This window comes from Lagenorhynchus albirostris, chromosome 14 (genome assembly GCF_949774975.1).
Source record: "Lagenorhynchus albirostris chromosome 14, mLagAlb1.1, whole genome shotgun sequence".
Classification (NCBI taxonomy): domain Eukaryota; kingdom Metazoa; phylum Chordata; class Mammalia; order Artiodactyla; family Delphinidae; genus Lagenorhynchus; species Lagenorhynchus albirostris.
The window spans coordinates 13,458,992-13,484,648 of record NC_083108.1 but is presented as its reverse complement, the minus strand read 5'-3'; the positions used below and the strand labels follow the sequence as shown (position 1 = coordinate 13,484,648).

Genomic DNA, 25,657 nt, shown 5'->3' with positions numbered 1-25,657 from the left:
AGAATGGCCCCCAGGGCAAGCCCCAGGGAACTTGTCTTAGGGCATCTGGGAAGGTGCCTTTTGGGTGCATGTAAAACAGGCGGATCACAGAGAGGGACATGGAGACTAAGGGGAAAGGGAACAGCGGCCTGCAGGCCTCCCTCCCACCTTCTCAATAACTCCAGTCCAGTAGGTGGGCAGCCCCCCAAAATGTCAAACTGCTGGCCCTAGGCCAACCTAGGCAAAGCTTCACTGTGCTGTCAGGTAACTGCTCCATAGGCAAGGCCCCTCAAGGCCAGGAAAGAAGGGCCTCTACTCTATGCAGCTTTTATTTATTTATTTATTTATGGTATTGTTATAAGCTTTTAAGTAAGAACCTCCAATTGTAAAGCTTTATGGTTTGATAGGATTTCCTTTGGAAAGGCACTGATTCCTATTTAGAATCTTTCTCTAGGTTCACTGGTTCATCTTGTAAAGTAAATTTGATATAGAAGAGTTGGCTAATTAAAAAATAAGAATGAGAACTAGTTATGTTAGAAATCTGGTTCTGGACTAGGGTAGGCTCCTGACCTAAAAAGAAAACAATAAAATTAGATCTTTAACTGCTAGCCAAATATTAACATTAAGTTAAGAGTTTTGAAATGTTTGTTTATTTTCACTGTAAAAATAATGTAATAGAATATTGGACCTGGAATTTTCTTCTACTTAAATTTATGTGTGTATGTGTTTATGTGTATGTGTGTTTGTATATATTTTTTTAACCCTGAATGAATATGATATAGCTCTTATCTACCACTTAATTATGTAGATTTTACAAAGCTACTTTCCAACTTTAGTAGCTACAGAGGAAATAAATCACTGATAATTATTTATTTAAAAATGAAAACAATGATAAGACATTTTTATCATTCTACAAAGCCCTTCTGGGAATAAAACTATCTAGATATTTATTTTAACAGAATGCTCTTGAACAACTCATGCCAAAATAGACAAGATTATGTTACCAACATTATGTGAGTTATGCTGAAATTTTATCACACTTAAGTTGGTAACTGGTTGACTGATCTTACTTTAAACATCTTCCAAAGTGGGGCAATTCAAGTTTATCACAGCACAGAGGTGTTAGAAAACTAGAAGCTTTAAAAAAAAAATCAGAAAATCTTCCTTTTCCTGGAGATGGAGTAGGTGTACTTTCCCCTATTCTTCCTGCCAAGTACAACAAAAACTCTGGGCATTGTATATAAAAGAAACGTAAGAAGACTGAACAGTGGATAGAATACACACAGGTTAAGGATCTTGGGACCCAAGGAATGACACAGTGGGTAGTTCCCTGGATTTTCTTTTTGCTGGAACAAAATGGAACAAACCAGAAATGCCAATGGACATAGCCCAAACCCCCTCAAAACAACCCAACATGATAACAAAAGCCTACTCTCTAGCCAAAGGACAGACAAGGAGTGGGGCAGGCCCAAAAGATGGAAAACTTTTAGACAGTAACTGTTCCACTTCAGCCAGAAACCACAGAAAAAAGGGTGGTTTGGCTCCTACCTGCTCCAGCAAAGGCCGAGTGGGGAGCCTACACTTCCACCCTCACCAGGCTTTGATGAGGTACTCCAACCCCCATCCATCCCTGACCCTGAACCCCCATGGCATGAGAGAACACTGAGTAGGGAAGCTGGTACTTTCACCCAAACCTGGCAGTGACAAGCAATTCCCACTGCCCAACAGTGTCAGTGGAGACCACGCGAGAAGCCTCGACTTGCACCCCCGTCCAGCAGTAATGAGGGCCCCCTTCACTGGGGTAGTATCAGACGAGGCCCAGTGGAGAGTCATTCACCTCCGCCCAGAGTTAACAAGGCCATTCCCCTCCCCACTGTGATGTTAGTGGAGGTCATGTAGGGGAGCAATAAGGACTTCCAGCCCTTCCTAACCACGGAAATACCAGGGGAGGCCCAGTGGGGAACTGTAATTCCTTCCCCTGCCCTGTAATAACGAGGAGACCCCTTTGGGCATCAATGGAGGCTGAATGGGGAACCTGGATTTCTACTCCAGTCAGTCAAAAAACAGTTCGGTAGTTTCTTATGAAACTAAACGTGCAACTACTATATGACCCAGCAAGTGTACTTCTGGACATTTATCCCAAAGAAATAAAAACTGATGTTCACAAGAATGCTTAGAGGCTTAATTCATATAGCCCCAAACTGGAAATAACCTCGAAGTTCTTCAATGGGTGAATGACTAAACAAACTGTGGTACATCCGTACTACAGAATACTACTCCGAAATAAGAAGGAATGAACTACTGAAACACACAACAACCTGGATGAATCACCGGAGAATTATGCTGAGCAAAGAAAGCTAATCCCATAATGTTACATACTGTATAATTCCACATATGTCACATTCATGAAATAACAAAACTACAGAAATGAAAAAAAGATTAATGGTTGCTAGGGGTTAAGGAGGAATGGAAGCAGGAAGGAACTGGTTTTGCCAATAAAAGGGCAACATGAAGGATCCTGTGTTGATAGAAGCTGTTCTGTATCTTGACAATATGAACGTCAATATCCTGGTTGTTCTATAGCTTTGTTGCATGAAGTTACCCTTGGGGGTAACTGGGTAAAGGGAGTACAGGATTTCTGTATTATTTCTTACAATCTCATGTGAACCCATAATTATCTCAAAATGTTTAATTGAAAACAACTGGCAGCTTGCAGGCACCACAAAAACAGCAGGTGGGCTGGCTTGCGCTAAAGGGTCAGAGATTGCTGACCTCTGCCCTAGGCTGTCAGGTCCCTGGAGGCAGGGACCATGGTCCCTGTTTCTCTCCCCATTTCATCTTTAAGGTCCAATTCAAGGCCTTGTGGGCCCTTCAATATTTGTTAAATTATTAAAAATGGTAATTTGTAACTAAAAGAAATCAGAAAATCTTCTTTTGTTTTATATACCCTGGCAGATTTAGCCTGGACTGAAATCAGACTCCCCTAAAATAAAAGTCATAGACATATAATCAAAATTAAATGATAAAAGACAAAATCCCAAAATATTTAAAGAAACAAAGAGTCTCTCCCAAAATGAAGTAAAACTAGCCCTAGGAGATATTAAAACATAAAGATAAGTGTAATTCTGGCATTAGAATCAATAATCAGAACCAGGGAAGGGAACAGAAAGCACCGTACACTAAAGATAAAGGAACCATCACAAAAACCTCATGACTGTTCTGGCTAGGCTCACTTTAATTTTATGGGCACAGATGAGATTTGGTTCTCATGAATGCCTCAATTCTGACTGCACACTTGTGAATTATTTTTCTGTCTCCAAATCAAACCATTTAATGTCCTTTCTTCTCTCCTCAAAGTTCTATCACCTTCCTCCCCTCTCAGGAGATGACTTTGCTTATTTGAGAAAACTTTACTAAGAGCTAAGAGAGAACTTCTCTTCTTGCCCCAAACCTACTAAAACACCCATATCTGTCTATATTTCCTCCTGCACCTGATCCTGTCTAAAACAAACCCCTCCACTTCTATTTTGGATCCTGTTTCAACTCTCCTACAATAGGACTTTACTTTTGCAATGATCCCCCCCCTCTCTCATAGCGACATTTTCCCCTTCTCTAAAGCGAGCAAAGCTGTCACCACGCAGATGTGTAATGTCTCTCATCCTAAAAATAAAAGAAAAACTCTCCCAAGATCCCATGGCTTCCTCTGGCACCATCCTAATTTAAGGCATTTAAAATTTGATATGTAAAACCCAGCTCTTAATTTCCCAAATCTTCCTTCATCAACCTCACTTTTCTGAGGGGCTTCTCCATCTCGGGAAATGACTTTACTGTTCATTCACTTAGTTACTCAAGATAAAAAACCTAGGAGTCACCCTTGATTCTCACCTTTTCTTCTCCTAGCACATCCAGTCCATTAACAACTTCCACTCACCTCTCTTTCAGAATACTTTGTAAATCTAGCCTCTTGTTACCATTTTGAATCACTGCCCTAGTTGAAGCTGTCATCATCTCTAGTTTAGAATACTGCAAGAGCCTATTAACCAATCTTGCTCTTCCCTCTCTCGATCCCTGAGTATGTTCTCCATATTGGCCAAAGAGTTGTTTCCAAATGTAAAGCGTATCAAATACGTCCCTGCTCAAGAGTCTAATGCTTTGCCTTATACTTGGAATAAATTCCTAATTCCTTACAATGACCTTCAAAGCCATAAGTGACATCAACTGTCTTTCTGAACTCTCTCCCTACCATGTTTCTCCTCACACCTTTCTCGTCACAATAACCTTCATGTTTTCAAAAGTAATGACATCAGGAAATGGTTATCATAGAAAGCCAACTTAAAAAAAAAAAAACCTGTATATGTTTGCATATAAATTAAGTCTAAAAGGAGATACATCAACCTGTTGGACAGAGGTTAACTCTGAGACATTGAATTATGTGTGTCTTCTTACTTTTTCTACATGCTTTCTGTATTTTCTACAATGAGCTTGTGATACGTTTCTATTTATGTGATGTTTACAAATTATGACATAGAACTCTTGGCCAAGCTCATAATTATCACAGAAGTCTTCAACTCTCTCCCATTTCTGTTCCTCACAGGACATTTCAAAATCTGCAGTGGTTCCTGAGATAAAAATTCTCAAACCAATAAGCTGGATATAATGGTCACAATTCTTCATGTTATAAGAAGGTTCACTCCCCAACCCAGGGACTGGAGTTCGGAGTAAGAGGTGAGATGAGGGACGGAGTGCAAACTGCCCAGTCTACAGCCTCGAGGATCAAATCCAGGACAGCCCAATCTGACCCTGGTTCCATGGGAAGACCAGGCAAGGAGGTTAGGAGGCAGGTAGATGAAGGAAAGCCATGAGGACTGTACAAGGTTACACTATAAAACGAATACACAGAATGTGGCCTATCCATACAATGGAACACTATTCAGCAATGAAAGGGAACAAAGTACTGATCCATGCTACAACATAAAGGAATGCCAAAAACATCACACTAACTGGAAGAAGACAGATGTGAAAGACTACATATCGTATGATTCCATTTATTGAAATGTCCAGGGAATAGGCAAATCTGTAGAGACAGAAAGCAGACTAGTGGTTTCCTGGGACCAGGTATGGGAATTGCATAGAACTGAATTAGGCACGGGAGAATTTTTTGAGTGATGGAAATATTCAAAAACTAGATTGTGGTGATGGTTGCACAACTCCATAAATCTGCTGAAAAATCACTGAAGTGATTTAAATCATTTAAAACCTTAAAATGGATGAATTTTATGATATATAAATTATACCTCAATAAAGCTGTAAAAAAAAAAGAAGAGATTATATTCTAGCAGATGTTTTTTCCATTAAATTTTACTATCAATTTTAGGTGTTTTTTTTTTTTTTTTTTTTTGCTTTTTTTTTTGCGGTACGTGGGCCTCTCACTGTTGTGGCCTCTCCCGTTGTGGAGCACAGGCTCCGGATGTGCAGGCTCAGCAGCCATGGCTCACGGGCCCAGCCGCTCCGCGGCATGTGGGATCTTCCCGGACCGGGGCACGAACCCATGTCCCCTGCATCGGCAGGCAGACTCCCAACCACTGTGCCACCAGGGAAGCCCTAGGTGTTTTTTAAAACTTTAAAATATTAAATATGACTTGATCTCTTAACAAAGTAGTTTTGTAAAACCAGAAAGTAGGTGACCCATCCTCAAATTTAGTGACAGTCTATTTATAAAAGGTATTCCACAGATCACCTATCTCCTTGGCCTGAAGTGGCCTGAAATCATGGACTCTTGGCTCATTTAAGCTAACATCGTTGGCAGGGAACAGTTGTGAAGCTCATCATCTTCGTGCCACTGAGTCTAAGGCATTCAGGTTGTTATATTTTCCATCAATCAAGTCTTGGTGTCATCATAGCATAGCAGAGTTAAAGGAACATCAAATTTCTACTTGCAATGAGTTCCGCTGTTCCCACTCTCTTCCCTTGACTATTTAAATCAGTAATTTTAAAGGTATACATATGAGATGGTAGAGGGACAGGGTCTGTGTGTGGAGGGGCATACAGAATCACCAGGCAGGCCTGTTCAATGTGTACAATGGGTGATAAAAGGTTGATTATACTTCTCAATTAGGATAATGGGCAATAGAAGCAGGTCCTATCTGTCAGATGTACTGGGGAAGAAACAGGTTGAGAATCACTGATTTTAATAAAGCTTAGTATTCATTGTCAAGTGTAAAGATATTTTATGGCACTTATTAATTACATTTAGGAGGATATTAAAATATTACTGGACTTAATTTTAAGTTTTCACTATATCTAAAGATAGAAGTGATACTTTAGTTGTCATTTATATTTTAATAATGTATAACAATAGTGCATGTAGGAAACAAAGTCCAAATGAATACCACTATCAAACTAAAGTTCAAACTGATGATGATGACTATTCACCTCATATCAAATACGTTCAGAACATAAATTTAAATCTAATTTTTTTATAGTTATGAAAATTCCCTCAAAGGAATTTTTTCTCTAGTTTAAAAAATGCACTTCTCTCAGTATGGAATATAAAAGGCAATACTCTGTAAAGTTTATGGCCTGCTATAAATGAAGAAACCGTGTAAAAGATCAAAAGAAGAAAATGCTAAATTATAGCTCTGTCGGCCCAACCCAGTTTCATGGCCTGGGTAGGATATTTTTCACATGGCTGTTGAAAAAACACCTGATGCCACAAGGTTCTCCAGAAAACCACTGAAATTACACCCACGGTTTCAGGTGATCATACTGACTGGAGTGTATTCCTTTAACAGTTTCCATTAAAGTCTGGTAAAATCTGCTCCAAAGATGCATTTTGAACATATTGGACTACACTTACAAACAGATATCCTGTCTTATGCCCTAGCAATGCAATCTTTATTTTTAAAGACACTCTTATTTATTAACCTGAAACTCATAGCTGAGGAATCTCTCCAACCTATTTTGAAAATCCACTGCAGTCCCCACGACGGCACTACAGACATTACAGATACATGTCAGACTGCATTCACGGGGGTCATTAGCCCCTAGTCCTCTCTCAAATTCTAGGACAGGTTCTCACCATTTATGTATTTATAAAGCAATAAAATTTATAAAGCAATAAAAAGGACAAAAGGACAACATTCCATTCCTGTGAATAATAGGCATGGAATGGCTGAAGTTATTAACTGTATTACTAATACAAAGGAGTATGGAAATAAAATTTGTCACAAAGGGAAGCCACTGCAGGAGCACAATTCAAATAACCCAGGTTCCCATTAAGGAAATTATGACAGTAAGTTTAATAATATCTGCAACATGACAAGGAACTGCTCAGCTTTTCAAATGTATATCCACATAGGAATAATTAGAAAGCCAAGACTTAAAAGCAACATTCTCACAAATAAAATGCAGGAAAAAGTAGAATAATGAAGTTTCGATAGGTGAACCTTATTATATGGTGCTTTAGCTTTGGATCTTGAAGTGTATTTTCCCCCACTATCCAAGCCTTTTCCTGGCAATCAATCAGATGCTTATGAAGATGCATGAACCACTTCTGCGCATTAGACCTGTATCACGTGGTTCACTGCGGTACTATATGCCATCACTGCTATACAGGATGCAAAGGAAAGATTTTAGAATTCTAACTCACCAACAAGAGCAGCAGCAGCAACGAAAACCTCACCTTGAAGCATCAACTGGGGTAATTCCACTTAGAAAGCTTAATTCCACTAACTCAGATTTCATTTTGTCTCTGCACCCCAACCTCTTCCACCTCCCCGCTCCCCATCATCTTCCTTTCTTAAGTAGGCATCTTTTGTACAATACAATAAAAGACAAAGAAGACAAACAGAGCAGAGCAAAGAGATATTTCAGCAGGAATGACCGGAAGAGGATGTGGGTAATTTATGTAGGATAGTTCAATGTTCTCAGCCTGATGAACAGAACTGAGCTCTGAAATCTGCAGTCTCTCAGAGCAAGCATCCCATTTTACCTATGGGAGTTAGACTCGTGATGATGAAGCATTAAGACTGAGATAAACTGAGGTTTAACATAACTTATTAACTGGCTACGCCTTTATTCTCTTCCCATCCACTTTGGATTTTTAATGTTGTATAGATGAGGATGTGAAGATTACACCGGCACAAAAGGCATAAACCAGGACTGCTCCAGGTAAACCTGGACATATGATCCCTGTATGTGTAGGGCAGCTCCCTTTATAAAAAAAATACTATTACCACAAAACATTTCTACAGCACAGTTTTTACCCTGTATAGCATTAATTAATTATATACTATTTTAATACGTAATATAAATGAAGTACAGTACTGAACCACGGGGTTAACGTCCTTTTCTCATGGCTAGTGCTGCTGAGGGAGGGGTCATTAATGCATTCACAGCCTACAAGTGCTAATGCACCATTCTGTTTCCCTTGGTTTGAATGATGCTCATTGTTTGTTTTATGCCTCTGCAGTCTCTTTTTTGCTATTATTTTGTGCTCTGATGAACACTTTATTTCCCATGATGGTTGTGTAAAGGAATGCAAGGAAGAGGCCTGGAGGTACCACACGCGTGCCAAGAAGAACATCACACTAGATACTAAATTCAAGTTTTGCAATGGGTCAAAGCCTCTTTTAGTAACAAAAATAAAGATAGATAAACTGGACTATATCAAAATTTAAAACTTCTGTGCAAAGGACATAATCAACAGAGTGAAAAAGCAAACTACAGAATGGGAGAAAATATTTGCAAATCATATATCTGATAAGGGGTTAATGTCCAGGACAGCCCAATCTGACCCTGGTTCCATGGCAAGACCAGGCAAGGAGGTTAGGAGGCAGGTAGATGAAGGAAAGCCATGAGGACTCAACACTAAACAATAGGCAGGTAGATGAAGGAAAGCCATGAGGACTCAACACTCAACAATAAAAAACCAAATAACTCAAATGAAAAATGGGCAAAGGACTTGACCAGATATTTTGCTAAAGAAGACATACAAATAGCCAACAAGCACATGAAAAATGCTCAACATCACGAACCATTAGGGAAATGCAAGTCAAAACTACAATGAGATATACTTCACACCCATCAGGGTGGCTACTATCAAAAAAAGAAAAGAAAACAAGGATTGGTGAGAATGTGGAGAAATTCGTCTTCTGCACTACTGGTAGGAATAAAATGGCACAACTGCTATGAAACACATTAAGGCAATTCCTCAAAAGATTAAAAACAGAACTACCATATGATCCAGCAATCTCATTTCTGGGTGTGTATCTCAAAGAACTGACAGCAGGGACTTGAACGGATAATGAACACCCATGTTATAGTAGCATTATTCACAATAGCCAAAGGTGGGAGCAACCTATGTGCCCACTGATGGATGAATAGATAGACAAAACGTGATATATACATACAATGGAATATTATTCAGCCTTCAAAAGGAAGGAAATTCTGATACATGCTACAACATGGATGAACCTTCAGGACATTACCCTAAGTGAAATTAGCCAGATATGAAAGGATAAATATTGTGTGATTCCACCTATACGAGGTACCTAGAGTAGCCAAACTCATAGAGACAGGAAGTAGAAAAGTGGATTCCAGGGGCTGAGGGGAAGGGAAAATAGGGAGCTGCTGTTTAATGGGTATAGAGATTCAGTTATGCAAGATGAAAAAGTTCTAGAGATTAGTTGTACAGCAATGTGAATATATTTAATAAAACTGAGCTGTACACTTTAAAATGGTTAACGTGGTTTTTTTGTAATGTATATATTACGATAATTTTTTTAAAGAAAAGAAAAACATTATCAAGGAAAAAGACTGTCAAAGTTGGCAATTTGGATTTAGTGCAAAGTACTATGACATGGTAACGGGCCCTGTAACATCACTGAAGTCTGGGGGGACAGACCTTGAAGGAAGCAGGAAAAAATTATGCCTGGAAGCACAGAATAACTTCAGGGATCAAAAGAGAATTGAAGCCTGACTGTTAAGGTTATGCCAGGAGCACTTAAGGATAATGCTTAATCACCCTGATGGTGCTGGTTTAGTTAGTTCCTCCATTTCCAGGCACATTCTACCCCACCCGTCACTCCATGGAATGAACTTGTATAAAAAAGGCAGTCAAGATTCCTAACTCCTAGGCAATAATTCACTTGTGGAAGTAACATCTAAAATATTAAAGCTCCAGTAGAACCAAAGTACATGGCTGCTCACTTATATGCCAACAGAATGCACACTGTAGTTTTGTATTCAAGGTTCTCCAAGTTAAGGTTCCCAAAGGCTATTTCCTGGAAATTTGTTTATCCAAAACCTAAGGTTTCTGAAATTCAGCTTATTTATCACACTCCAGATGAGTAGGCATTGGGCTTTTTCACCTCTATGCTTTGCTCATATCCATTCTGTCCGCCGAAAATACTCTAAGTCCCCTAACTGAAATTATACCCTTCATTCAAGGCCCAGCTCAAATGCTGACCTTGAGCAATGTTTTCTCAGTCATTGAAGTCGGAATTGAAGCGGCCTCCATTCGGTATTCACATAACGCTTAAGCACATGCTGCCTCGTATTACAGTTATTCTGTCTTACAACCCTGAATGCAGGGGCCATGTGTCAGAGTCATATCCTTCCAGGGCTGGAATATTCCTTATAAGTTATACAGTAGAACATCCCCCTTTTCGTGAATTCCCCACGAAAAACTCTGATGCAGGAGTTGTCTATCTCTAGCAGTGGGGCATCACCAAGTCTTGAGAAGGCAAGCCCATTCATCTTTGGGCCCTTGGTAACACCTGGGCATGCTTCATGGATGGTCAATGCTCACTATATACTTTTTCCTGAAGAAATGATCTATATATTAAATGTACATACAATGCAAAAACCTGAAACCTACGTATTCCATGTTATTAAGTCTTTCAGAGCCAGTTTCCTCTGCTGTAAAGTAGAAATAATTATATTTTCTTCACATCATTGTCATTAAAACTAATGAAATAACCTATGTAAAACTCCTAATACACTGTGTGCAATAAATGACATTTTAATACTAATTATTATATCAATTTAATACCTTTCTCAATAATCCTTAACTTTACTCATTTGCTGCTTAATTTAATCTGGCTTTTCCCCAGATTTGGGTATAAGTTTTTTTCTGTGGCAAAACAATCCAATCCTCCAAAAGGTTTCTGGAAACTTCTAGCGATCCAGAAAGGAGGAGAGATAAACATGATTGCATTAAATTCCTTAAAACAGTTTAACATTTCTAAAGAAAGACATTGCAGAATTTTCCAGAGAAAAACGGTGACTATCTTTAAACAAGCAACATGAAAGACTGGGAAAGAGAGAAAATAATTTGTGGACAAAGAAGGATACAGGACTTCAGGAGTGGATCAAGGGCTGATGTTGATGCCAGAAGGTGGAAAATGAAATGCTAAAAAGGGTATTCTTTCTCTTTCTCTCTCTTTCCCTCCCTCTCTTTTCCCCTGCCTCCTCCCCATGGCTCCCTTTCTCTTTTTCTTCCTTCTTTTTCTTCTTTTTGATGAAAGAGTATATTACTAGAGAGGAAGCAAAGAAAAGGTAATTTGAGGGGTTGGTGTTGAGGGGGACGTTCTGCTAATTAAGTTTTCGATGAAAGACTGAAGATGACAGAAAGGGAACAGGGCCAACAGTGCTGAACGGAATGGGATCCGTGAAGAACTGACAAGAGATGGATGTGAGCAAGAGGGCACAATGTAATGAGAAAGACAGGCTTAGAGTTGTTGCTCAATAGGTACTTGTTGAGTGAAAGCATGAAAGACTAAGTAAGTCAGTAAGTGGGGGAAAAGGTCCTGAATTCTGGGATCCAATGCTGAAAAGAAATCTCCTCTACTGGAATCCTGAGTATAAGGTAACCAAGGTCAGCAAAGGTGATGCAGCTAACGAAAATTTCTGATCAGGGCCTTGCTCATGGGTATCTTGATTCATCACTATGTCCTTGAATTTGCCCTTGACTCTGTAGCCCTAGCAAAAGTCCTTCTAGGGCACACACAGAGCCTCAGAATTTCATAAGCATCACAGTACTGCAGCGTTTCTTTAACCGTATCTTTTAACTCTCCTAGGAAGAGTCTTCTTTATGTCACAAGGTTTTTCTCTCAACCACCAGTATGAGACTATCTGTTGCCATCTTCTGACATAAATAAGACGCCACTTTGCCAGCCGTGCAGTTTGGCAGTGTGTGCTTGGGTCTGTGGTGCCTGTCGGCAGCCTGCACGCCCGTGACGGCCTTCCCCTAGCAGAAAGCTGCCACCGGCCTCATTCCCTGCTTCTCAGTATTTTCTCTTTGAGGACACAACTCCGCTCTGTACACTCAACAGAGGCCTCTGGCACAAAACAGGACTTTTCTGACCTAAGATGCCCTTACTCTTGGCTCATTCCCTCCTAATCAATATTTCTTTCTCCTGTAAATCCTAGATTTATATTATTCAAAACTTTGCAGTGAATGGTTCCTTTGCAACAATCACAAACATGGGATTAGACACAGAGCCACTTTTCAAAAAGAGGTTATTAGAATTACAAAACAAAGACTCTGGGGAATTCTAAGTAGAGGCACTTAAGGGCAGTGGGAATACACAGCTCTGGTGCCCAAGTGCTGCCTCCCTGACCTGCTCAGCCATTTACAGGCCCTGTGGCATGAGCAAGTCGCACTCTCCTTAGGGCCACGGGGTCCTCAACTGTAAAATGAGGCAGTAAATATATCTGTGGTGGAAAATAATGTGTACTTCACAGTGCTATGATAAAGATCACATGAAATAATGTGCTGGAAGATACTGTAAACATGGTGGCACAATACCAGTGTTGGTTATTAGTGCTACAGCTGTGACCGGGGCAAGGCTTTGGCATCCTGAGCTCAAACTCAAGTTTGAGCTTCTGTCTTGTTTTGCCTTTTGCCAAATATAAACGGATTCCCTGGTCTCTGAACTGCCTGTATCACGCCTCTCCGGGCCCATGTCTCAAATAAACAACTGCTGGGTACGAGATTCTGTGTTGCAACGCCTTGCTCTGACCTTGCGGGGATGGGTCACTACTCTACTCTGTGAATGGGCTTACTACATTTGAGCCCCGATGCTGGACCCCAGTTTTGACACAGGGTAACCAGATCTAGGGACATTCATGCCTTCCAACTATAATATCATTCCTCACATCACTCATGGCTGAAACAAAATGATAACAAAATCTCAAAAGGAGGTGTGAGGGTATTCCCATGTGATAACTGCCCTATTTCTCCTTCCCTTTCCAATTAAGCTTGAAAGAGTGGTCTGGACTTAAAACTCTACTTCCTGAACTCCCATTTCATTTATGACTTTCCCTTTAATTTTTTTTTTTTAATTGGAACCTTTTTTTTGTTGTTCTTATTTCAGTATATTAACAATATACTTATTCCCTGTTTCTCTTCCTCTTCCTCATTTTTATTTTTATTTTTTTAATAGTCATCAATTTTATACACATCAGTGTATACATGTCAATCCCAATCTCCCAGTTCATCACACCACCACCACCAGTCCCCCGCCACTTTCCCCCCTTGGTGTCCATAAGTTTGTTCTCTATATCTGTGTCTCAATTTCTGCCCTGCAAACAGGTTCATCTGTCCTATTTTTCTAGGTTCCACAAATATGCATTAATATACGATATTTGTTTTTCTCTTTCTGATTTACTTCACTCTGTATGACAGTCTCTAGATCCATCCACGTCTCAACAAATGACCCAATTTCATTCCTTTTTACGGCTGAGTAATATTCCACTGTATATATGTACCACATCTTCTTTATCTATTTGTCTGTCGATGGGCATTTAGGTTGCTTCCATGACCTGGCTATTGTAAATAGAGCTGCAATGAACATTGGGGTGCATGTGTCTTTTTGAATTATGGTTATCTCTGGGTATATGCCCAGTAGTGGGATTGCTGGATCATATGGTAATTCTATTTTTAGTTTTTAAGGAACCTCCATACTGTTCTCCATAGTGGCTATATCAATTTACATTCCCACCAACAGTGCAAGAGGGTGCCCTTTTCTCCACACCCTCTCCAGCATTTGTCGTTTGTAGATTTTCTGATGATGCCATTTCTAACTGGTGTGAGGAGATACCTCATTGTAGTTTTGATTTGCATTTGTCTAATAATTAGTGATGTTGAGCAGATTTTCATGTGCTTCTTGGCCATCTGTATGTCTTCTTTGGAGAAATGTCTATTTAGGTCTTCTGCCCATTTTTGGATTGGGTTGTTTGTTTTTTTAATATTGAGCTGCATGAGCTGTTTATATATTTTGGAGATTAATCCTTTGTCCATTGATTCATTTGCAAATATTTTCTCCCATTCTGAGGGTTGTCTTTTCGTCTTGTTTATGGTTTCCTTTGCTGTGCAAAAGCTTTGAAGTTTCATTAGGTCCCATTTGTTTATTTTTGTTTTTATTTCCATTACTCTAGGAGGTGGATCAAAAAAGATCTTGCTGTGATTTATATCAAAGAGTGTTCTTCCTATGTTTTCCTCTAAGAGTTTTATAGTGTCCGGTCTTACATTTAGGTCTCTAATCCATTTTGAGTTTATTTTTGTGTATGGTGTTAGGGAGCGTTCTAATTTCATTCTTAAACATGTAGCTCTCCGGTTTTCCCAGCACCACTTATTGAAGAGGCTGTCTATTCTACATTGTATATTCTTGCCTCCTTTGTCATAGATTAGTTGACCATAGGTGCGTGGGTTTATCTCTGGGCTTTCTATCTTGTCCCATTGATCTATGTTTCTGTTTTTGTGACAGTACTATATTGTCTTGATTACTGTAGCTCTGTAGTATAGTCTGAAGTCAGGGAGACTGATTCCTCCAGCTCCTTTTTTTCCCTCAAGACTGCTCTGGCTATTCGGGGTCTTTTGTGTTTCCATACAAATTTTAAGATTTTTTGTTCTAGTTCCATAAAAACTGCCTTTATAATTTGATAGGGATTGCATTGAATCTGTAGATTGCTTTGGGTAGTAGAGTCATTTTCACAATATTGATTCTTCCAATCCAAGAACATGGTATATCTCTCCATCTGTTGGTATCATCTTTAATTTCTTTCATCAGTGTCTTACAGTTTTCTGCATACAGGTCTTTTGTCTCCCTAGGTAGATTTATTCCTAGGTATTTTATTCTTTTCATTGCAATGTAAATGGGAGTGTTTCCTTAATTTCTTTTTCACATTTTTCATCATTAGTGTATAGGAATGCAAGAGATTTCTGAGCATTAATTTTTGTATCCTGCAACTTTACCAAATTCATTGATTAGCTCTAGTAGTTTTCTGGTGGCATCTTTAGGATTCTCCATGTATAATATCATGTCATCTGCAAACAGTGACACTTTTACTTCTTCTTTTCCAATTTGTATTCCTTTAATTTCTTCTTCTTCTCTGATTGCCATGGCTAGGACTTCCAAAACTATGTTGAATAATAGTGGTGAGAGTAGACATCCTTGTCTTGCTCCTGATCTTAGAGAAAATGCTTTCAGTTTTTCAGCACTGAGAGTGATGTTTGCTATGGGTTTGTCGTATATGGCCTTTATTATGTTGAGGTAGGTTCCCTCTATGCCCACTTTCTGGAGAGTTTTTATCATAAATGGGTGTTGAATTTTGCCAAAAGCTTTTTCTGCATCTATTGAGATGATCATATGGTTTTTCTTCTTCAATTTGTTAATATGGTGAATCACATTGATTGATTTGCATATATTGAAGAATCCTTGCATCCCTGGGATTAATCCCACTTGATCATGGTGTATGATCCTTTTAATGTGTTGTTGGATTCTGTTTGCTAGTGTTTTGTTGAGGATTTCTGCATCTATATTCATCAGTGATATTGGTCTGTAATTTTCTTTTTTTGTAGTACCTTTGTCTGGTTTTGGTATCAGGGTGATGGTGGCCTCATAGAGTGAGATTGGGAATGTTCCTTCCTCCGCAATTTTTTGGAAGAGTTTGAGAAGGATGGGTGTTAGCTCTTCTCTAAATGTTTGATAGAATTCACCTGTGAAGCCATCTGGTCTTGGACTTTTGTTTTTGAAAGATTTTTAATCACAGTTTCAATTTCTTTACTTGTGATTGGTCTGTTCATATTTTCTATTTCTTCCTGGTTCAGTCTTGGAAGGTATACCTTTCTAAAGATTTGTCCATTTCTTCCAGGTTGTCCATTTTATTGTCATAGAGTTGCTTGTAGTAGTCTCTTAGGATGCTTTGTATATCTGTGATGTCTGTTGTAACTACTCCTTTTTCATTTCTAATTTTATTGATTTGAGTCCTCTCCCTTGTTTTCTTGATGAGTCTGGCTAATGGTTTATCAATTTTGTTTATCTTCTCAAAGAACCAGCTTTTAGTTTTATTGATCTTTGCTACTGTTTTCTTTGTTTCTATTTATTTCTGCTCTGATCTTTATGATTTCTTTCCTTCTGCTAACTTTGGGTTTTCTTCGTTCTTCTTTCTCTAATTGCTTTAGGTGTAAGGTTAGATTGTTTATTTGAGGTTTTTCTTGATTCTTGAGGTAGGCTTGTATAGCTATAAACTTCCCTCTTAGAACTGCTTTTGCTGCATCCCATTGGTTTTGGATCATCATGTTTTCATTGTCATTTGTCTCTAGGTGTTTTTTGATTTCCTCTTTGATTTCTTCAGTGATCTCTTGGTTATTTAGTAACATATTGTTTAGCCTCCATGTGTTTGTGTTTCTTACGTATTTTCCCCTGTAATTCATTTCTAATCTCATAGCATTGTGGTCAGAAAAGATGCTTGATATGATTTCAATTTTCTTAAATTTACCAAGGCTTGATTTGTGACCCAAGATGTGATGTATCCTGGAGAATGTTCCATGCACACTTGAGAAGAAAGTGTAAGCTGCTGTTTTTGGTTGGAATGTCCTATAAATATCAATTAAATCTATATGGTTTATTGTGTCATTTAAAGCTTGTGTTTCCTTATTTATTTTCATTTTGGATGATCTGTCCATTGGTGTAAGTGAGGTGTTGAAGTCCCCCACTATTATTGTGTTACTGTCTATTTCCTCTTTTATAGCTTTGAAGTTTCATTAGGTTGTTTTTGTAGGTTCAGTCAAAACAATAGGTTGTTTTCGTAGGTTCTTTTCTTCTCTTGTGTCTCCCACTTAGAGAAGTTCCTTTAGCATTTGTTGTAGAGCTGGTTTGGTGGTGCTGAATTCTCTTAGCTTCTGCTTGTCTGTAAAGGTTTTAATTTCTCCATCGAATCTGAATGAGATCCTTGCTGGGTAGAGTAATCTTGGTTACTCTAGCAATCAGAGGGTAGTGTTAAGTTTTTAAGAAAGTCTTGGTTTCCTCTAGGTCTAACTCACATATAGGATAGTTGCCAGTAAGTTGTGGGTATGTAATAAAAATTGCTATGTCATGTTTCAGGATTAGCAAGAGGGGTGCCTGCCTCTGCCCTTTGGGCTGGGGTGGAAGGAAGCTATGAATGCTAGAGTGGAGGACAGGTTTTCTATGAGGTAGAAGCACATGTGTCACAGCAGTGAAATTCTTCACATCTCCTCAGCCTCTTTCCAGGTTTTTCCCTGGGAGTAAAATGCAGAAAGTAGTACTTCCTACGTGGGGATGAAGGAAGGAGGAAAGAGGCCATGGAGAGCTCACTGGTACCATCACTGGACTGAGAGACATGCAGTTAATCCCTTTCCTCACTCCTGAGCTCCATATTACTGTCCGACTGAGTCTGGAGCCTCTGGGCTTTTCTGTTCCTTTGGCAGCACTCGCTGATAGATTCTGGGCTGCTGATTCCTCTCTTGGATTATCCATCTTCTAGGAATTTGTTGAACTTGCATTTGCTGATGGTCATTTTTCTATTGTCCTCACTTTTGCTGGGTTTGTTATTTTATTGAAGACTTGGTAGAGAGGAGAAAAATGATTATCTTTGGTCTGTGGTCCTCACCCAGAAATCAATGGATTTGATTCAGTGCAGACGTCTAATATTAAATCTTACCCTGAACCGTCCCTGGCCAAGCTCATCAATGACCCACTGTTTAATCCAATGCATGTCTTTATGTCTTTTCCTACCTACTCTCTCTGTAACATCTCAATAACCTCCCTCCTTCCTGAATGTTCTTTTGATTTCCACCACACTACTCTCACCTGGTTTCCTTCTGCCTTTCTGGCCACTTCTTTCAGCCTCATTGCCACACCTCCTGTTCTCTACCCGTAAATATCAGTGGTTCCTTAAGGTGCCATTAGATCTTTGCCTTTATTTATGCTACACATTCTCCCTAGATCTTGTGACCCAATGCGCTCTTCTAAATGCTACTCTTGCAGTGTCTAAACAGTCCCTCTCCTAACAAGCCTTCCCTTACCCTGCAAGGCTGAGGTAGGTGCCCTGACTAATGTCCCCACAGCACCCAAGAGACTATTCTAGAAATTCTCACACTGCACCATATTGTCTGCTCATGAGTCTGTTTCCTCCTCCAACCTTAAGCTCCCTGAGAGCCTGAGAATGTGTTTTTCATCCCCAGAAATTCACCTGGTGCATAGCGGGTGATCAATAAATATTTGCCCTGTTGAATTGAGATCACGGATATTTAAAAATGCTTTGTGTTTTATGCATGTTATTGCTGGTAATAACAGTGAAATTCGTACTTTGAAGAAAAAAATCTGCCAAGTAAAGATAAACCTCAAGTGAATCAGAGAAAATCAAATCCTTAATTTGTGTAATATAAATTAATGATGCTATGTAGAAATTAATGATGCACATCTTCATGTGAGAAATATATCCTCTTCATTCCTTCACATCTCTTTAGAGCCAAAACCAATATAAATTTCTCCCATCAAAAAGTCTCAAACCCATATTATAGCAGCATTATTCACAATAGCCAAAAGGGGGAAACAACTCAAGTGTCCACTGATGGATGAATGGGTAAACAAAATGTGGTCTGTACACAATGGAACATTATACAGCCTTCAAAAGGAAGGAAATTCTGACACATGCTATAACATGGATAAACCTTGCATATATTATGGTAAGTGAAATAATTCAGTCACAAAAGGGCAAATACTGTACAATTTAATTTATGTGAGCTATCCTAGAGTAGTCAAATACATAGAAACAGAAATTAAAATGTTGGTTGCCAGGGCTGGTGGAGATGGGGAATGAGGAGTTTTTTGCAAGATGAAAACCATTATGGAGATGGAATGATAATGATAGTTGTACAACAATGTGAATGTCCTTAATGCCACTGAATTCTACACTTGAAAAGGGTTAAGATGGTAAATTTTATATTATGTATATTTTGCTACAATTAAGAATAAAATAAAAAGTCTCATATGTAATAATGCTATATTTTGTCAGAATATTTTCCAAACAAAATTCTGACCTATGTTTAAAATGAAAATAAATGAATCAAATTATGGAGATAATAAGGAGAGGTATCTCAAATACAAGAAACACTATGAAGGATAAAAACATAATAATAGTTTCCATTTATTGGAGCTTATTTGATGCCAGGCACTGTGCTAAACGCTTTACATGGATTAATTCATTCAAAACGACAAGAGACAGAGAGAGATTAGAGACGTTAAGTCACTTGCTGTCAGTCTTACAGCTAAAAAGTGGCAGAAATAGATCAATCCCAGGAGCTCTGGCTTAAAGCCCATACCATGACCTACTACCTGCCTGGACACTTTGGGATCAGAGGGCTGGTGAGAAGGACACATTAAAACTTTCCCTAAGCTTCAAACTTAAGAGACTAATGAAAACAAAATTAACGACCTGTGGAGTACCCTCTCTGTGCCTAGCACACAAGGAATGGAAGAGAGTCAAATCAGCTGACTATCAAGGGAGACAGACCTCTATATAAATAACAAGGCGGTACAAGCCTGAGCTGCCTAAGAGGTAGGAACAGAGGAGAGGACTTGTAATCGAGTACCTCACCCAAACCTACACAATTCCTGGCTGAACAAATACTGACTAAAGGAAATAAAATTAGTCTATAAGAATGTATTCTATCTCTGAATGCATTTGAAAACAAAAAGGCAAAAGGATCAACCTTGCTTTCTTCCCCTCAAAGAGAAGAAATTTAACAGATTATGGCAATCATTGACGTTCAAATCACAATAAACAGGAAACTGACATTTTGTTCAGATTATACTTTAAAACACAATGTTATAGGTATCACATGTTAACATGTTCCCATATTGAAGATTCTAGGAGGCATATGATGATTACATGAAATGTAAACTGCCACAGAAAATTCACACTGCAACTTGAATAGCTTCATTGCTCTTGAGAGAGATTGAGAGATTATGAGAACACAGACACTGGAGTGATCCACCCCAGATTCAAGCAGTTTTCCTTGTACCTTCCTGCTGTTCTGCATTTCTTTCAGACTTAACATCTGTCCCCACATCATCCCAAGGAAACACCTGATAATGTGTTAATGCCAAGAACTGGAGGGACGTGTCTCACCTCCAGAGGTTTAAAATAATTGCTACTTGCTATGCTTACTTCAAAAATCAAATTGAAATCTTCTATACTAAGATACCAAGTTACTATTTTTCACTGCACTCTGAAGAATTCTATGTGAATATATACTATACCTTGTTCCAATATCAAGCCAGCTGCCATAATCTTTGATCAAGAAGAAAAAATGCTGTAAAATAAAACAAAATATGGCTTCATTAAAAACAAAGGCTATATAGATTCAGCCTAAAAGCAACTTTGTTTTAGGATTATGTCCTTCAGATTTCTGACCCCTCAGAACCACTATCTGACTGGAATCAATAAGAATTCGCCCTTTATTGAAATTTTTGCTTGGACTAAAATGAGCAATAGCTTAAAAGCCACAAACAGCATTGCCATTCAATCATATAAGCACAAAAGTGACATCTTGAATAACTAGAAGAAAACCCAGCCAACTTTCATAAAAGACACTAAGTATCGATAATACCAAAGACTGCAGTGAAAGGAAGCTGTATCATCTATTCATCAGCAAACATTTACTGACCGCCTACTATGTGCTAATCCTTGTGTTAGGTCCTGGAGATAAACTCTCTTTCAGGAGATTTATAATCTAGTGACTGATTCAGTCAATTTATCAGGCATGTGTGTGTGTGTGTGTGTGTGTGTGTGTGTGTGTGTGTGTGTGATGAGTGTTATGATTGGAAATACAGGCAAGTACAGGAGCACAAAGAAAGGGGCACACACCCCAGCTGGGGTAATAAGGGAAGGTTGTCCCAATAAAAAGTCTAAAAATCTAAGTGACAAGTAAGAGTCAGAGGAAAGAGGAGGTTGGAGAGATCCGGGGAGAAGTTTGTTTCTGACAGAGGGAGTAACGCTTATAAACATCAAGAGTCCAGGTAGAGCTTGGCAGGTCCAAGGTGAGGCTGGGTAGAGGAAACAAGGAGGGAGAGGAGAGATACAATGCCAGTCAGGTAAGCAGAACTTAGACCACACATGGCTCTCTAAGTTAAACTCAGCAGTCTGATTCTTCATATAAAATTAATCAGAGAATTTAAATTCTCTTCTGTTAACATGTCTTTGTCTATTTGCCACTTTGTGAGCAAAACTGAAAGCTAATTTGTTCTAACATTATGTGTGGTCAATTTCAGAAATATATCCAGTTCGATACAACATAAAAATGTTCTCATCTGAATCAAGTGACTAGGAATCTGATTTGGGAAGTTACCCTAACATTCGTCTCTCAGCACTTCCAGCATAAGATGTGTAGTGAAGAATTAACCCTATCTAAAGAGAGGTCTGGCCTCTACCTTCAGCTACTAGGAGGCGATTACTAGGTCCTGCCTGATAGGAGTGTTTTGCCTGGGGGACCTCAGCCATTGGACAGTTTAATAATGTGATTTATGTTCAGGGCTTTGGGCCGTGTGTTATCAGTTCTACCTCTAGAAGGACTGGAGATTAAAGGTTGGCCACGGGAACAATATACGATTGGGCTCCAATAAAAAGCCTGGACATCGAGGTTCTGGTGAGCCTGGCTGGCAGTACTCCACGTGCACTGTCACACATTGCTGCCGGTAGAGCACGGCTGTCCCAGCTTCACGGGGAGAGTATGGCCAGACCTGGGCCCCTTCTGGACTCTGCCCTCTGCGTTTCTTCCCTTGGCTGATTTTAATCTGTCTCCTTTCCCTATAATAAGCCACACTTGTGGATATAACAGTCTTCAGTGAATTCTGTGAGTCCATCTAGTGAATTATCAAACCTTAGGGTAGTTTGGGGAACCCTCCTGAACTTGCAGGTGTAAAATGGGTTCTTTTTGTTAATACATTACATACTAGAGGCCCACCTACCTGTTCTGCACTAGAACTCATTATTAGAGCTAGCATCTTGATAACATCATCCCACTCTGTTCCCTCTTTCCTTCCTTCCCTTCCTCCTCCCCTCTTTTTTCCTTTCTTTTTCAATCTGACAGAATGGTTAAAAATCAGCACTTCAAGTAGGAAAATGGTATATTACCTAAACCTAAAGTTAGTTTTTTCTGTTAACTTCCTATGGAAGTTTCATTTCAAATACAATGTACCACTGAAGACTGTGTATAAAGTGACAGATTCTAATAAATCAAGTTAGAAGATTTCTGACACTCTAAGAAGAGCACTCTTACCACATTATAGGTCATATAAAAAGAAAGTCATTTATGTGTAAATTATGCCAGCACTTATAACTCAGTATGTAAAGAGTTCACGTACAGAAATGCATTCATATTTCACTTGATTAAATCAACTCATTGGGGGACTTCCTTGGTGGCACAGTGGTTGAGAATCTGCCTGCCAATGCAGGGGACACGGGTTCGAGCCCTGGTCCAGGAAGATCCCACATACCACAGAGCAACTAAGCCCGTGCGCCACAACTACTGAGCCTGAGCTCTAGAGCCCGCAAGTCACAACTACTGAGCCTGCGTGCCACAACTACTGAAGCTCGCACACCTAGAGCCCGTGCTCCACAACAAAAGAAGCCACCGCAATGAGAAGCCCGCGCACTGCAACAAAGAGTAGCCCCGCTCACTGCAACTAGAGAAAGCCTGCGCACAGCAACGAAGACCCAATGCAGCCAAACGTACATAAATAAATAAATTAATATATATATATATAAAAAAATCAACTCATTGTTTAGCTTGTCAATCTTATTTATATTGAATATCCAGTAATGCCTTACCAAAGCCATGATGTCTGATATGTTGATAACCATGAGAAAAAGACTGGAAAAAAATAAAGAAAAAACACATGTAATACTGCAGACACATTTTAAAAGCACATTAAAATCAAAATGAAAATAATCAAATAATCTAACATTCTGTTATTAGTATTTCTGCTTCTGAAAATACTACATTTGACAAAGGCTCTTTTCACATTATCATGGACTACTGTCCCACAGTGATGGGCTAGACTTCAAAAATGTTATTTAACACTTTGAATATTTATTTCAATGGTATGAAAGGGACATGATAGAGAACAAACGTATGGACACCAAGGGGGGACAGCAGCGGGGGGGTGGGGGTGGTGTGATGAACTGGGAGATTGGGATTGACATGTATACACTGATGTGTATAAAATTGATGACTAATAAGAACCTGCTGTGTAAAAAAAAATAAATAAAATTTTAAAAAGAAAGGGACATGAATTATGATTTTTTAAATTAAAGTTTTTATTTTAGATAATTATGGATTCACATGCAACTGCAAGAAATGATATAGAGGGAACCCATGTACCCTCTGCCCAGTTTCCCCCACTGGTAACATCTTACAAAACTATAGCACAATATCACAACCAGGATACTGACATTGATTCTATCAAGATACAGAATGTTTCCATCATCACAAGGATCCCTCATGATACTCTTTTATAGCTACATCTATCCTCCTCTTGCTTACTCTCTGTCTAATCTCCAGTCCCTGGAAACCACTAATCTGTTCTCTGTTTCTATAATTTTGTTATTTCAGGAGTGTTGTACAAGTGGAATCATTTGAATCACTTATAACATTTTGGGATTGCCTTTTTCACTCAGCACAATTCTCTTGAGATTCATCTAAGGTTCTGTGTGTATCAATAGTTTGCTCCTTTTTATTGCCATTATACCACAGTTTGTTTAACCATTCAAGCACCAAAGGACATCAGGGTTGTTTCCAGTTTATGGCTATTACAAATAAGCTGCTATAAACATTTGTGTACAGTTTTTGTGCAAACACAAGTTTTCATTTCTCTAGGAAAAAGAGCCGAGTGCAGTTACTGGATTATGTTGTTTGCGCAGTTTCATGTGAAACTGGATAACTCTTTTCAGAGTAGTTGTACTATTTTACATTCCCACCAGCAATGTCTGAGAGCAATTTCTTTGCATCCTCCGCAGCATTTCGTGATGTCACTATTTTTAATTTTTTGCTTCTTCATCATTATTTTGTCAGTTATAGATTTTACTCTGGGTGGTTTTACCTTTTTACAGTGTTATTTGTTGTTGTTTCTACCAAGTCTAATTTTTCCTGGGTCAAATTTTAGTGCTCTATAGAACCAAAAGGGGGACGTTCTTAAGTCAGTCTTGTGTATAAAAGAAATGTCACAATGTGTAGTAGTAGCCATTTCCAGTTTTATTTTGTGCTGATAACTTCTACCACTAATTTAGCACATAGGTTTTCAGTTTCTATTGTATGCCAGCCACTGTTCTTGTTGCTGGTAAAACATTGGTGAACAGAGCCTACCATCTACTCAGGGAGACAAATAATAAATAGAATGTTTGTAATAACAATAAAATGTCAGGTGGTGTTAAATGTCAGGAAGAAAAGTCAATTGATCGGGGGAGACCTCTATGAGGAGAAGACATTTAAGTAGAGACCTGTGTGAACAGAGTGAACCATGAAACTATATGAGTAAAGAGCACTGCAGGTAGAGAGAGTGTGGAACGTACAAAGGGCATGAAGTGAAAACGTGCATGGTGTATTTGAAGAACAGCAAGAGGGTCAGCTTTAAGCAGAGTGTGCTAGCACAAGAGTTGTGGGAAATAAGGTTGGAGAGATAGATATGCAGGGGCCAGATCACATGGGGCCATTTAGGCCATAATTAGGACTTTAGAATTTTTCCTAGTTGTGACAAGAAGCCATTGGAAGGTTTTAAAGGCTCCTCTGTCTGTTGTATGGATAATAACTGTAGGAGGACAGGAGTAAAAGCAGGGAGATCAGCTAAGAGGCCCCTGAAGATGACTGATGATAGTGGGTTCGTGGAGGTGACTGAAAATGTGAATAGAAAGAAGAGACGATAACAGTGACATGTAGCGAGTGGATTTGGCAATGAGGGATGGATGGATTTGGGTTTGTGCAACGGATTAGAAAAAGAAAACAGGATGAGCAGAGTTCAACAGGAAGAAAGGGAATTGCTGGGTTCAATGTACGACATGTTAAGTTTGAGGGGTCAGTGTTATATTAGGGGGGAATGTCAGTGACTTGTAAAGGTTTAAAGGTCAAAAGAGAAGACATTTATAAAGCCACAACTTTGTCATCTTTGCCTCAGTTCTCTCCCTTTGTATTTAGTTTTTCGTTGTAGAAAAACTAAATACTAAACAAACTAAATACCAAACGAACAAAACTAAAACTCTCCCTTTGTATTTAGTTTTTCATCGTACTAGTCTCAGGTTAAAATTACTACACACACACACACACACACACACAAATACACGCACACATATACACACACATTTTGATGAGCCTTCT

General features: G+C 39.0%; 1 protein-coding gene across 9 annotated transcripts in view; it reads right to left on the bottom strand.

Annotated features, from left to right (window-relative positions):
• Nucleotides 1–25,657, bottom strand: part of PIGN (phosphatidylinositol glycan anchor biosynthesis class N) — a 110,763-nt gene that overhangs the window by 3,848 nt on the left and 81,258 nt on the right. For all 9 annotated transcript variants that reach the window (XM_060121069.1, XM_060121068.1, XM_060121066.1 and 6 more), the window contains 2 exons: nt 23,119–23,161; nt 20,550–20,602 (listed from right to left, as the gene is read on the bottom strand). In XM_060121069.1, coding sequence (XP_059977052.1) covers nt 20,550–20,602; nt 23,119–23,161 — 96 coding nt within the window. The remainder of the gene's footprint in view (nt 1–20,549; nt 20,603–23,118; nt 23,162–25,657) is intronic.